Below are 13,524 nucleotides of genomic sequence, written 5' to 3'. Positions count from 1 at the left end.
GTACAGCAGAAACTAAACATAACATTGTAAAGCAACTATAATCTGATAAAAATCAGAAAACAAAACAAAAAGCCAAATTGTTGGAACCCAAAGACAAAGATACCTGGGGAAGCCACGGTAAAAGGACCTGAATATTTAATTGCAGAGCTGGACTAAAATGAAAATGGGGGTTGGAATGAAAAGGGGGGGGAAAGCACTCTGACAACTAACAGACATTGGAAGAGGAAAAGGGAAAGAAGAGGGGATATAGAGTGTAACAGTACAACATTAAAAGGTGACATTAAGGTAGTAGACAAAACAAGTCATAGAAGCGTAAGTATACTTAGTAAGACAGAGGTATTTTTTAATTGGTGGAGTTGTAGCAATGTCCTTCAGTAGAGGATTGGATAGATAGATTATGGTCCATCCATATGGTGGAATACTTTACAGCCTCAAAATGAAGACGGTCTCTGTGTACTGATAGGGAAAGAGCTTTAAGAAAAATTTAAAGACAAGGTACAAAACAGAAGTATGATATGCTACCATTTATGTAAAAGAAGTAGAAACATGGTATATAACAGTGTTTCCATATGTTTGATCCAAAAACTCAGGAAGCATACCCACAAAACTTTTCAGGTGAAAAAATGATCATTTTAGGGGAGAGTCTGGCAGTTGATTGGATCGGGAACGGAGTAGGGGTAAGGTTTTATCGCTGTGTTCTTTTCTCCCTCCCTCTTTCCCTCCTTTTTATTTTTAAAACGTGAGTGCAGTACATTTGAAAAAACGTAATAAAAAAAAAGTACCACTCCTTCTCCCAGTCTGGTCCTATATTAAGTCTCAGGCAAAGCTTTGAGGTAGTTGGCACTGCCATCTCTGCAAAGTCTCATGCAATTTTCTCTTCTTTCTAGAATGTAATCTTAGGTATAGGCTCCTTGCCCACTAGGTGGAGAAAATTCTTTTCACTGGATGATTTGCCATCTCGTTTGGACAGCTACTCCGGCCTTTCTTAGATTGTATGTGAAATAATCAGTAATTGTTAGAGCTGGTTCTGTCATTAAGTGAAGGTCTTGTTTCTTACCCTGTTGTAAATGTTACTTGTGGGCCTAGTCTTGCTGGAAGGCATTGGGCTCCTATGATGAGTGAGCTTTTCCCCTTGAGCTAATATCTAATATTCATGCTCAATATGGTCAAAACAGAATTCTTGATAATGAGTCCCAACTTCAGGGCTCTGTAGGAAAAAAAGGACATGAATCATGGTTAGCTTTCTGGGGTATTTTTTGGTGTTTTCTTTTTCCAGTTAAGGGAAGTGAGACATCAAGAAGCTGTGACTTGTGAGAAGTTACCTAGAAAATAGGAATAAAGGCAGAGAGAGGTCCAGCCATGGTCTCAGAGCCCTGACTCCTGGACGGTGCCAGCTGTCTTTACATTGATGGTGCAAATCCTAGCGTGTTGTTGCACGCATTTAGCACAGTGTGGATTGGACCCTTCAAAGGAGGCTCATTCAATTTTTGGACCTTATGTAATTATCCTCCCAAAAAGACTCTCAGGTTTACTTCAAGGATGTGTAATTTGGGAGCAGTGATCCTTCTATCAGTATCTGGATGCAAAGTGATTGCCAGTGATAAAACTGTTACCTTCTCTGTGATTTAAGATACTGAATAGAAGGGAATGCTCATAAAGTCTTGCTTATGACCTTGAACTCTTTTGGATTACTTTTTAGAATATGTGTTTTCTGCAGCAATTTTTATAAGCTTTCTTAAATGTATTTGCTCTAATGCGTTAATTATATAGCATTTCTACGTTGGTTTCTGGGGTTATATTTGTAAAATGGGGATGATAATCTTTGCCATCTTCACAGAATGGTTGTAGTTACTAAACGGGATCACGGATGTGAACGTACTCTTGTAAAACTGTAAAGTGCCTTGTAAATACAGAGTTGGCAATGCTAGTATTAATTAGATCTCATCTGGTCCCCATGTGTTCGTGTCATTCCACTCTGTCCCTTCCAGGTCCAGTCTTTTCTGGGAATAACATTAGAAGGGTCACATTAAATACTGTATGTTAGCTTTTTCCCCTATGTCTTTATTTTTGTACATACTTCCATCGAAATAAGGACAATTTTGAATGATGGTGTATGCTGAATTTTATCATAAACCGTCAATAAACCATATGGTAAAAAAATAAATCATATGGTAGATTTGAAGAAAGAAATTTGTGAGTAATACTGTGGATACAGGATTTGTAAGCAGATCTGTGTTTTAAAATCTAGTTGTCACCCTGTATTGGCTGTGTGACCTTATATATAATCTCGTGTAGATTCAGTGTTTTCATGTATAAAGTGGAAGATAATAATAGTCATTTTTTGACACTGTAGAGGGCTAAATGAGATACTTTTTTTTTAAGCACATGGAACATTTTCTGAACTTAAACTAACCTCATTCCTCAAACACACTAATTCTAGTTCAAACATAATCACTTGATATTTAATAGTGTTTCCACTTTGGTTTCAATCCTTTTTATGTAAGTCATGTTGCCAAAGATCAAAAGGTAACTCCACAATTGTTCTGCTGCTGCTAAGTCGCTTCAGTCGTGTCCGACTCTGTGCGACCCCATAGACGGCAGCCCACCAGGCTTCCCCATCCCCGGGATTCTCCAGGCAAGAACACTGGAGTGGGTTGCCATTTCCTTCTCCAGTGCATGAAAGTGAAAAGTGAAAGTGAAGTCGCTCAGTCATGTCTGACCCCTGGTGACCCCATGGACTGCAGCCTACAACTCCTCTGTCCATGGGAGTTTCCAGGCAAGAGTACTGGAGCAGGGTGCCATTGCCTTCTCCGACAATTGTTCCAAATACTCTTTATTTATAGATACTCTTTATTTTAGATTCACTGAGATGAAAAATAAAAAAACCACATAACTGTGTTTTGTTTCTGGCTTATATGAGTATATGGGAACCTCAGAACTCATCAGTTATTTCACAAACAGTATGCACTTATTCAAGGAGGGCATAGCAGCCCACTCCAGTGTTGTTGCCTGGAGAACCCCATGGACAGAGGAGCTTGGTGGGCTACAGTCCATAGGGTCACAAAGAGCTGGACATGATTGAGGCAACTTAGCAAATGCACACACATGCGGTTATTCATTCATTATGTTATGCATACCTACATGGCACTATTATTAGGCTTTGAAATACGAAGATGAAAAAGTAGTTTGTGCCTGTATTGGAGGTCATCATTTGTTGAAGTAGACAAATAAGTAATTTTGTACAATATCAGAAGTAGTCTGACTGGTGTCTGCCCAGGTAGCTCTGAGAACCAGAGGAGGTGCCCTCATCTCTCCTAGACGGGGGATGTGCATGTCGGTGTCCAGGTGTGCTCCCAGGGAAGGTGTCACCGGAGCCGGGTCTGGAGAGTGCCAGCACCTGGAAAATGAGGCCTTTTCATCGAGGATAAGGAGATGGAGTTTACTTTGAAATGCTGATAGACCAATGGATACTTTTATTTAGAGCAGCATGAACAGGTTTGGAACTTGGAATAAATACCGAGAGGCATGCTGCTGCTAAGTCACTTCAGTTGTGTCCGATTCTGTGTGACCCCATAGATGGCAGCCCACCAGGCTCTCCAGTCCCTGAGGTTCTCCAGGCAAGAACACTGGAGTGGGTTTCCATTTCCTTCTCCAATGCATCAAAGTGAAAAGTGAAAGTGAAGTCACTCAGTTGTGCCCCATGGACTGCAGCCCACCAGGCTCCTCTGTCCATGGGATTTTCCAGGCAAGAGTACTGGAGTGGGGTGCCATTGCCTTCTCTGACCAAGAGGCACACCTACCTCTTAAGCAGCGGCATCAACATCAATTTTATCACCATCTTCACTGGCACCGTTTCTTTGAAACCTATTATATATCTGACCTGTGTATATATTATCTCATTTAATCCAACACTGTTTGAATTAGATATCATTGCCATTATTTTATAGATAACACTGGGTAATAGAGGTTGATAGAAGAGTTAGTGATAGGACACACGAGAATGTGTTTGATTGCCTGTCACTCGACAGTTAATGGAAGTTAAGATGAGAGATGCTGACTTGTTGATCCTTAGCCTTCATTTTCATGTTTTATATTGTGAACATTTTGCTGAATTTAGTTAGTTTCTAGACTTTGAAGACTTCATCCCCTACAAGATAGCTTTTAACCAAAGTCTGTTATTTCGTCTGGTGCCCCAGAAACTTTGGTTCCATCTCACACCGCAGGGAAACATGACGGTTAGACTCATGGAAAGAAGATGTGTCAGTATCCAAACTACATTCTTCTCCATTCTGTCTCCTTTTCCTCTAAATAAAGTTATCATAAAGAAATTTGAGATGATACCTCGTTAGGATTTGAGATGCTTGAGTTCTAAGTCTCATATGTAACTGGGGACCTGCTTTCTCAATGTGAAGGATAATTTGAAACTAGGTTTTGTCTTCCTGCTCTGTAGTGTTTGTATAGTATATTGAAGCAATAGAGGGAGAGGTGATCATTCTTGGAAGTTTAAAAAAGGAAAAAAACTGATGATTAATCCAACCACACTCCTGATTATGTTTCTAAATGCTGATAAAATTGATTATTTACCCCTTCATTCTTAGCTGTTTAATTGAAAATCAAATAAAGTACCTCTTCTTTCCTAGAAATGTGGCATGACAGTTGATCAATTTTAAGAAATACTTGCATGTAACTAGAAGGGGCTCTTAATAGGTTATGTGCAGTTTTGACTTACTCTACTCACCTTTTTACTCCTTTCATTTCAGCTCAATCTGAAATTGAAGTTTCTGTGTCTGCAAGGAATATCAGACGGTTACTAAGTTTCCAGCGGTATCTTAGATCTTCACGCTTTTTTCGTGGTACTACTGTTTCAAATTCTCTGAACATTTTAGATGATGATTATAATGGACAAGCCAAGGTGTGTATAGCTTTCTTCAAGAAAACATTGATTCTTACATAAGTTTAATGAAACACTTGTTTCTCCCATATGGTACTGATTTTATATAGCCTGTTTTTGGTATGTGAAATCAGTTGAACTCAATTTTTATTATAGATTTTTCCATTAGAGCAGCTGTTTGTCTTATGATTAGGTTATTACAGAGCAAGGAACTAAAATAATGAAAATGTTTTTGTGTATTATAGCATTACAACATTTATTGTAATAGGAAGTAGATCAATGGAACATTAAACTATAAGGTCACAAGGATCCTAATGCTGGAAAGAATATTATGGATTGTCTGATGTAATTTCTCTGTACTGTAGTTAAGAAGGGACTCGGTTGCTCTCTTCCAATTGTTTAAAAGTAAACTCAGCGCAGGAAGTCTCATGACTTTCAGTCACACTTTTCATGATCTCTTGTATGAGTGAGATATTTGGAAGATTTAAATGTTTTTTAAAATTCGGTGATTGTGAGCATTGTTGTTTTTTTATACAGTTTAAAAGAAATGTCTTAATGAAGGTGGAAATTAGCTGAGGTTGTTTTTTTACTAAATAAGGATTTTTTAAATAATCTCACATTTCTAACATTGGTAAAAGTATTCTTTGACTTAACACTCACGGGTTAGATGTAGGTTTGTGTAGATGGGGCCAGGGTGCCCAGTCTACGATTACATTAAAGTGAAAACATTTGCTTCCCTGTTTGATGAAACAAATAGATGGAAAAGCACTCATACTTTCTTTAAATTTAAAAAAGTTCTCAAGTTCTGCTTTTTCAAATGAGAATATTGGTCTGTGTGTCATTGGTTGTCAGGACTATTATCATTTCTACTGGTAATACCTAGTATTGCTTATGCTGATTTAGCCATATATGTATATATGACAGTGAACTTTTGGGTACAAAATACAAATTTTTTTCTTGAAAATAAAGTCCACAAAATTTTCAGGTTACAAAGACATGGTGTAAAAATGTCTGTTTGATTTTTAGCGTTGTTGTGGGGCTTATTTGCTTGGCTGAAATAACCATCAACCTAAAAATTATATAGTGAATGCTATGGACTATTTTATTAGGATATTTAAGGAATATTAATAAATAAACTGGGAATGTGTTTTAAAAAGACAAATAATTTAAGTGTAGTATATATACTACAGGTGTCTGGTAGCTGGATTCCAGAGTCTGATCGCCTGACTTAAGACCCAGCTCTGTGACTCTCGCTGAGCAAGTTAATGACTTTTTCCCTCTTTCCCCATCTGTAAATGAGGGTTGAAAACAATGCCTACATGATAGTGTTGGTGTGAATAGTAAGAGGGTGTCAAAAGTAAAGCATTTTTAATAGTACCTGGAATGTAGCAAGTATTCAGCTATGACAACTTTTATTAGATTTTTTAAAATCCAGTTTCTAGTCCATGCAGTGTGTGAACTACCCTTCTGTGATGGGTATTGGAATTCTTGACAGTTCATGAGAACATAAGAATAAGTCAAAAGGAACACCAGCCTTACCTATACATTTATCAATTGAGAAAACATTAATTGTTTTTCAAATAGAGTTTATCCCTTTGGACATAATTTGGAGTTGTTTGGAAAGGTCATGATTAAGGAGAATGATAATTAGCATTTCTTAAGTCGACCACTTTCTGTTTTTGTTAGCTTCCTTATGGACTATCTACAAAAGACAGAGAAAGTTACTGAGATTAAATTACAGTAGGAATGTTTGGTTTTCATTTCAGTGTATGCTGGAAAAAGTTGGAAATTGGAATTTTGATATCTTTCTATTTGATAGACTAACAAATGGTAAGTGAAGACTTTGACTTACTCTAATGTATTCTCAGGATTGCTGCTTTGATGGGATTGCCGCTGCTTTCATTTATTGAGTGTAGGCGCCCTCTGCTGCCGAGGGAGCATCATTTTGTTCCTTCTCCAGTGACTGATCTGTAAGCTTAGAGCATCCACCTAAAATTTTACTTTTTGATTATCACTCTTAGTAGTAATCAAAAGTAATCACTGTCATCGTCACTTGGGTATCTCTAATTAAACCTACTTCTGTTAATAAGAGGCTTCTCAGCTGGTTCAGTTGGTAAAGAATTCGCTTGCCGATGCAAGAGACGAGGTTTCGATCCCTCAGTCGGGAAGATTCCTCTGGAGGAGGGCATGGTAATTACTCCAGTATTCTTGCCTGGAGAATCCCATGGACAGAAGAGCCTGGCGGGCCACAGTCCACAGGGCTACAGAGTCAGACACGACTGAGCACGCACTTCTGTTCTTCTTTTCTCTTGCTATTAACAACCCAATGTGCACATTACTATCTCATGGTTCTTGATGTTTCCTTTTTGGTTTTTTTGGTTCTGTAGCCATGTACAGTGACATCCTCCAATCTTATATTCCAGTTTTGATAGCCCGAGATGTGTGGTAGACTGACGGCCTTTTGAGAGATGGCTTTTCTTCTCACTCTGGTTCTCAGGCTCTCTTTCTCTGCACACTTTAGAGAGATGGTGTGTTATGATCAGCAGAGCGGCCCCTTTTGACACTGCTTCTCTCTGGTGGGGTCGGGTGGGGGAGAGCTTGGAGCTAATCACTATCTATGGAAAGTGTGAGTAAGTTGGGGAAAAAAAAAAGTGATTCTGATTTGTTTACCTCTTTCTGAGTTTTGTTTTGCTTTGGCTGAAAGTGAAAAAAGTGTTAGCTGCTCAGTCATGTCCGACTCTTTGCGACCCCATGGACTGTAGCCCACCAGGCTCCTCTGTCCAAGGGATTCTCCAGGCCAGAATACTATGGTGGGTAGCTATGCTCTCCTCCAGGGAATCTTCCCAACCCAGGGATTGAACCCAGGTCTCCTGCATTGCAGGCAGATTCTTTACCAGCTGAGCCAAGGTTCATTTTTCTTTGTTATCTTCAGGCGCAGGAACAAAATTCCCTTTGGGAGTCATTTTTCATTTACTATAAGATCTTTGACGTGAAAAATTGGTGATACCTGTATAGTCCAACTAGACTTTGTCCCTTTTGCCTTTTAAATAAATGAAGCAGAGTGGGAAGTTCACTGTTGAGAATGAAATAAGTATGTGGCTCCCTGCTACACTTTGAAACTACCTCCCCCCCCCCCCCCCGGTTTTACTTTGGAATGAAGTTCCTTTTTACAAGGAAGCCAAATATGGAAACCAGGCTGTAGTCTTCTTGAGACTACCATGGTTCCAACTCAATGGATATGAGTTTGAGGAAACTCCGGGAGATGGTGAAGGACAGGGAAGCCTGGTGTGCTGCAGTCCACGGGGTTGCAAAGAGTCAGACACAATTGAGTGACTGAACAATAACGAAGTTAGTATCACATCATCGTTCCCTCTGAGCTGTGTGGGCCAGGCATAGTGAGGACAACGTTGTGATCACGTTCTAGTTGTCTGTGTCTGTCGACAGAAGATAAACTAGACCATGCCAGGCACAAGTGTGGGGATAGTAAAGCTCACCTCAGCGGCAGAGCCTCCCTCCCACTTCCCCACCTTCTGTTTTTCTCCTTCCCTCTTCCTGTTCTCTCTCTCTCTGCCCTCTGGTGACCAGTGGCCCTTCCCCTCCCAGGCCCCCACGCTAGTCTGTCCTCCTAGAAAGGACTCTAATCGCATTTGCACAGCTGTCCCTCCATGCAACCTTCCCTCTTTGAAAGTCTAGGTGCCTCAGCTTCTTCCAGATCTGGGAAACTCCCCTTTCCTAATACAACAGAAATATTGCTTTAGTCCTTATCTCAGGATAAATATAGATAATACAGTGCCGCCCTTAACACCTTCAAGGTCTAACCTCACATAACACTTTACAGCTCATAGCCTATTCTTAGTCCCCTGGACACTTTGTCACTCACAGAAATAGTTGATTGTTTTTCTCTAGATTTTATTTTTAAAAAGAATGTATCCTACCAGCCAGGGGGTGTGGCGGTGGAAGTGGAATGAGGGTGGCAGTGTAAGATGGGCAGAAGTTCTAGCCACTGGTCCATGTGAGTTAACTTAGGTAGCACTTGGCTTGCCTGTAGGCTTCCCTGGTGGCTCAGATGGTAAAGAATTTACCTGCAGTGCAGAAGACCCAGGTTTGCTCCCTGGGTTGGGAAGATCCCCTGGAGAAGGGAATGGCTACCCACTCCAGTATTCTTCCCTGGAGAATCCCATGGACAAAGGAGCCCGGTGGGTTCCAGTTGATGGGATCGCAAAGAGTCAGACACAACTGAGCAACTAACACCAGCTCTTCTTTAATTACATCTCACCCCTTTTGTTGTGGAAAAGGTGGCCAAATGATTTCTTCTTAGAGTTGTTAGGGGTTAGTAGAAGCTATCCGTGGTTAGCTACCCACTTGCTGTTGTACAGATGGCGACCTATTAATACATGTTCAGTTCACTGTAGTCACCCAGAAGTTAAGGAATTTTATATAGGAAGAGATATTATTGGGAAACAAGTGGGCAGAAGAAAGTTCCTTTTTAACTTGCATTATTTAATTGGATCTGCTTTCCTTTCAAAGCTGCTTAGCCTGGAATGAATCCTGGATGATGCATGTACTTGGTATCTAAGTGTGTAGTTTTTGCTTCTTGCTCATTGGGCCAGTGTGCCCTGTGTTTCTTCTTGTGGTGATTTTTCAAGTGATACTATGAAGAGGACAGGGAAGAAGCTCTAATTCCCACTAAGACAGATTACTCCTGGCTTGTCCACTGAAAGGTAGAAAGTAGTTATATTCTGGTAGGATATATTTGGGCTTCCCTGGTGGCTCAGACGATAAAGAATCTGCCAGCAAAGGAGACCCAGGTTGGATCCCTGTGTCAGTAAGATCCGCTGGAGAAAGGAATGCCAACTCACTCTATTATTCTTGCCTGCAGAGTCCCACCGACACAGGAGCCTGGCGAGCTACAGTCCATGGGGTCGCAGAGAGTCCGACATGACTGAGTGACTAACATACACACACACAGAGAATATATTAGATGTTGCTTTTGCAGGAATGAATTAAGTACATGAGATACCAAGATAGGGCTTGTAACCCCTGAAGGTCATCTGGCACACGAGGGCCCTTGTTGCTAGGCCCGTGTTGTCGCCGTAGCCCAGTCCTTACATGTAGAGTCCCACCCGGAAACCTGTTGAGAGCCGTAACACCGTAGGCAGGCTGTCTTTTGGTGTGTCTTTATATAAGGTAACTTTTCTCTAAGTTATAAATTTTCTTTTCCAAGAAAGCGTTTGTTTCCATTTTCATATTAAAGAATTTCTTCAGTGCCCGTTTCTTGTTGTAACATATCAACTAAGCATCACTTGCTTTGAAATAATAAATTCCATTGACTTGTATTCTTACTGACTGGTATCAAGTCAGTTGGTATCTTGTGAACTGAAAATAAAAAATGTTGCATGCAGCTTTTCTGGAGAAGGCAATGGCACCCCACTCCAGGACTTTTGCCTGGAAAATCCCATGGACAGAGGAGCCTGGAAGGCTGCAGTCCATGGGGTTGCTGAGGGTTGAACACGACTGAGAGACTTCACTTTCACTTTTCACTTTCATGCATTGGAGAAGGGAATGGCAACCCACTCCAGTGTTCTTACCTGGAGAATCCCAGGGACGGGGGAGCCTGGTGGGCTGCCATCTATGGGGTCACACAGTCGGACACAACTGAAGTGACTTAGTAGTAGTAGTAGTAGTAGTAGTAGTATGCAGCTTTTCATTCTAGTATGGGTGGTGCACTTTGACAGATTGGTTCTTGTCAGATTCCTCTGAGGTTCTTGGAGGGAAGACAGCATGCCTTTCTTACTGCCATTTGCCTGAACTCCAGATGAGGGTATTTTACCATTGGATTGCAGCTTCCTTAAAACTTATTCTAGACCCTAGAGATCAGTCATTTATTTCATTAGGTTTGGGAAACAACTTTGGGGAGAACCGATGATTGCCTAAATATAGAGAATGAATATACATCCTTTTTTTTTTAATTGAAGTGTAATTGACATATTAGCTTGAAGTATACAACGTAGTGATTTACTGTTTGTATATACTGCAAAATAATCACCACATGGGTCTAGTCACCATGCATAAAAGTTACATCTTTTTATTATGATGAGAATTTTTAAGATCTGTTACCTTAGCAGCATTCAGGTATGCAGTACACTTTGTCCACCTCCCCACACCCTCACGTCTGGCACCCACCGATCTGTTTTCTGTATCTGTGAGCTCAGGACTTTGTTGTTTGGGTTTAGGTTCCATGTAGAGGTGAGATCATACAGCATTTGTCTTTCTCTTTCACTGGGCACAGTTCCTCAAACTCCCTCCGTTTGTCACATGAGGCAAGATTTCCTGCTTCTTATGCCTGAGTAATATCCCATTGCATACATATCATGGTTTCTTTATCCAGTCATCCATCTGTGGGCCCTTAGGTTGGTGCCATGTCTTGGCTATTGTAAATAACGCTTCAGTGAAGACGGGGGTACAGGTATCTTTTTGAGATCATAATTCCATTTCCTTCAGATATGTACCCCAAAGTAGAATTGCTCAATCATATGGTAGTTCTATTTAAAATTTTTTAAGGAACCTCCATTGTTTTCCGTAGTGACTATACCAGCTTAAGAATCCCACCAACAGTTCACCAAGGGGTTCCCTTTTCTTCACACCCTCGCCAGCACTTGTTATCTCTTATCTTTTTGATAATAGCCATTCTGACAAGTGTGAGGTAATCCCTTGTTGTGGTTTTAATTTGCATTTCCCTGGTGATCAGTGAACAGCTTTTCGTATACCTACTGGCCACTTGTATGTCTTATTTGGAAAACCATTGATTCAGATCCTTTGCTCGTTTTTTAAAAATCAGATTTTTATTTTGATTATACATTCTGAAACATCTATGTATCTGTCCCAAGAAAAATTGGTTGTTACAGCAGTAAAAATAGGACCATAGCCCGCTTCTTCACCTGTTTCTAGACCACATGGGCTCATATTTGCACCAGTAGAGCGTTACCAAAATTTGAATACATTTTTTAACTTTTCACTTCTTAAAGGTAGAAGATTTGAAATGAGTTTTTTTCTTTCTGTTTGAAAATGGTAAGTGAGGTGATATTTAAGAGGGCTCTCTTGGCAGCCACATCCTTTCCCGTGTTGCTCATGTAAACATTGTTCCAGTTAATTTGCTTTTTTCCCTCAGCCATGGGCTTCTTAACAGTTATTCAGGCCGTTTTGGATTAGGTTAGCCCAGTAGTCCTTTATCATTCTTTGTAAATATTATTACTACAAATTTTCACTGTGGAACTAGTTGGGTCTTATTTATATATATGTTTGTAAGAATCATAGATTTCTTTTGAGAATACAGAATCATGTGTTATGCTATTGTCTGAATGCTGGCAGTAATATATGAGCTTACACACCTTTAAATATAGAGTCTATTTAATTGTTAAATAATACAGCGTTTGTAGTCAAGACGCTTTGCTCTGGGACATACCTGCTCAGTTAGGGGGATGGTTGCAAGGAGGTTTTAGGTGCTTTGGGAAATTGAATTAAACTTACTCAGTGTGGATAATTTTCACAGTTTTCTATCAATTCTAATTATTTATCATCCATTTGTTTGGTTTTTGAAAAAACCAAAAAAAAAAAGTTTTTTCTTAGAATGGAAAAAAGATGTGATATTTAAAATTCAAAACTGGTAAGATATGTAAATTTTAGATGGACAACAGGTAGGACTTAGTACTCTTTATGTTGTATATTTAAACCCTTATTTGGAAGCACAGTGTATTGTGTTATTAATATCTTGTATTCCTACTAATGTCTCCTCTCCTTTCTTTTTAGGAAATAGCCTAGTAAGTTTAACCTTTCATTTATTTAGTCTCCATGGATTAATTGAGTACTTCCATTTAGATATGATGAAACTTCGTAGATTTTTAGGTAAGTGATTCTAACCCATTTAAGAGTAATATACGGGAACTTGTTACCTTTTCTCTCGGTTATATCAGCTATGGCTTTAAAACTAACCACCCCAAAGTTAGTGTTTTGAATCAACACACGTGTATGGAGCCCTGAGTCTGTGGGCTGCTGCTAGTCTGGCTGAGCTTGTTCATGTCCCTGCCCAGGACACTGAATGAGCTGCATGGCAACTTCATGGGCCTCGGCTGGCCCTCCCCAGGGGCGCTGGGCCTGACCCAGCTCAGCTCTATGTGGTCTGCTGTTAAATTAAAGGGAGGCAGAGGAGTTTGGCACCGTAACAGAGTCACATTAAAAACAAAAAACAGGAGCTTCTCTGGTGTCCAGTGGCTAAGACTCAGTGCGCCCAATGCAGGAGGCCTGGGTTCGATCCCTGGTCAGGGAACGGGATCCCGCATGCTGCAGCTAAGATCCAATGCAGCGAGATATATAGAATAATTTTTTTGAAAAATTATTATTTTACAACGAGCCGAGCTTGTTCAAAGTGCAGTGGCCAGTTTTCAGGAGACCGCTGGTGCGCCCAGAGCTTGGGCTGGATGCTGGCACCTTCCTGTCCACCACAAATAACTCTATTGCTGGAGCTGGTCACAGAGGGGACTGCATCCCTGGGTGGGGAGCTGTGAGGGTCCAGTGCCATGGGTGGGGGCACCAGGGGCCTGGTGAGCTGGAGCCCCTTTGCCCACAGTCTCCCATGT

At 40.5% G+C, this 13,524-nt stretch overlaps 1 protein-coding gene across 2 annotated transcripts in view; it reads left to right on the top strand.

Annotated features, from left to right (window-relative positions):
• The window catches only part of PDE7A (phosphodiesterase 7A), a 106,506-nt gene that overhangs the window by 79,471 nt on the left and 13,511 nt on the right, over positions 1 to 13,524 (top strand). For both annotated transcript variants that reach the window (XM_040261304.1, XM_040261305.1), the window contains exons 4-6: positions 4,761 to 4,912; positions 6,658 to 6,721; positions 12,698 to 12,793. In XM_040261304.1, coding sequence (XP_040117238.1) covers positions 4,761 to 4,912; positions 6,658 to 6,721; positions 12,698 to 12,793 — 312 coding nt within the window. The remainder of the gene's footprint in view (positions 1 to 4,760; positions 4,913 to 6,657; positions 6,722 to 12,697; positions 12,794 to 13,524) is intronic.

This window comes from Oryx dammah, unplaced genomic scaffold, assembly GCF_014754425.2.
Source record: "Oryx dammah isolate SB20612 unplaced genomic scaffold, SCBI_Odam_1.1 HiC_scaffold_19, whole genome shotgun sequence".
Lineage (NCBI taxonomy): Eukaryota > Metazoa > Chordata > Mammalia > Artiodactyla > Bovidae > Oryx > Oryx dammah.
This window is presented reverse-complemented; position numbering and strand designations above follow the sequence as displayed.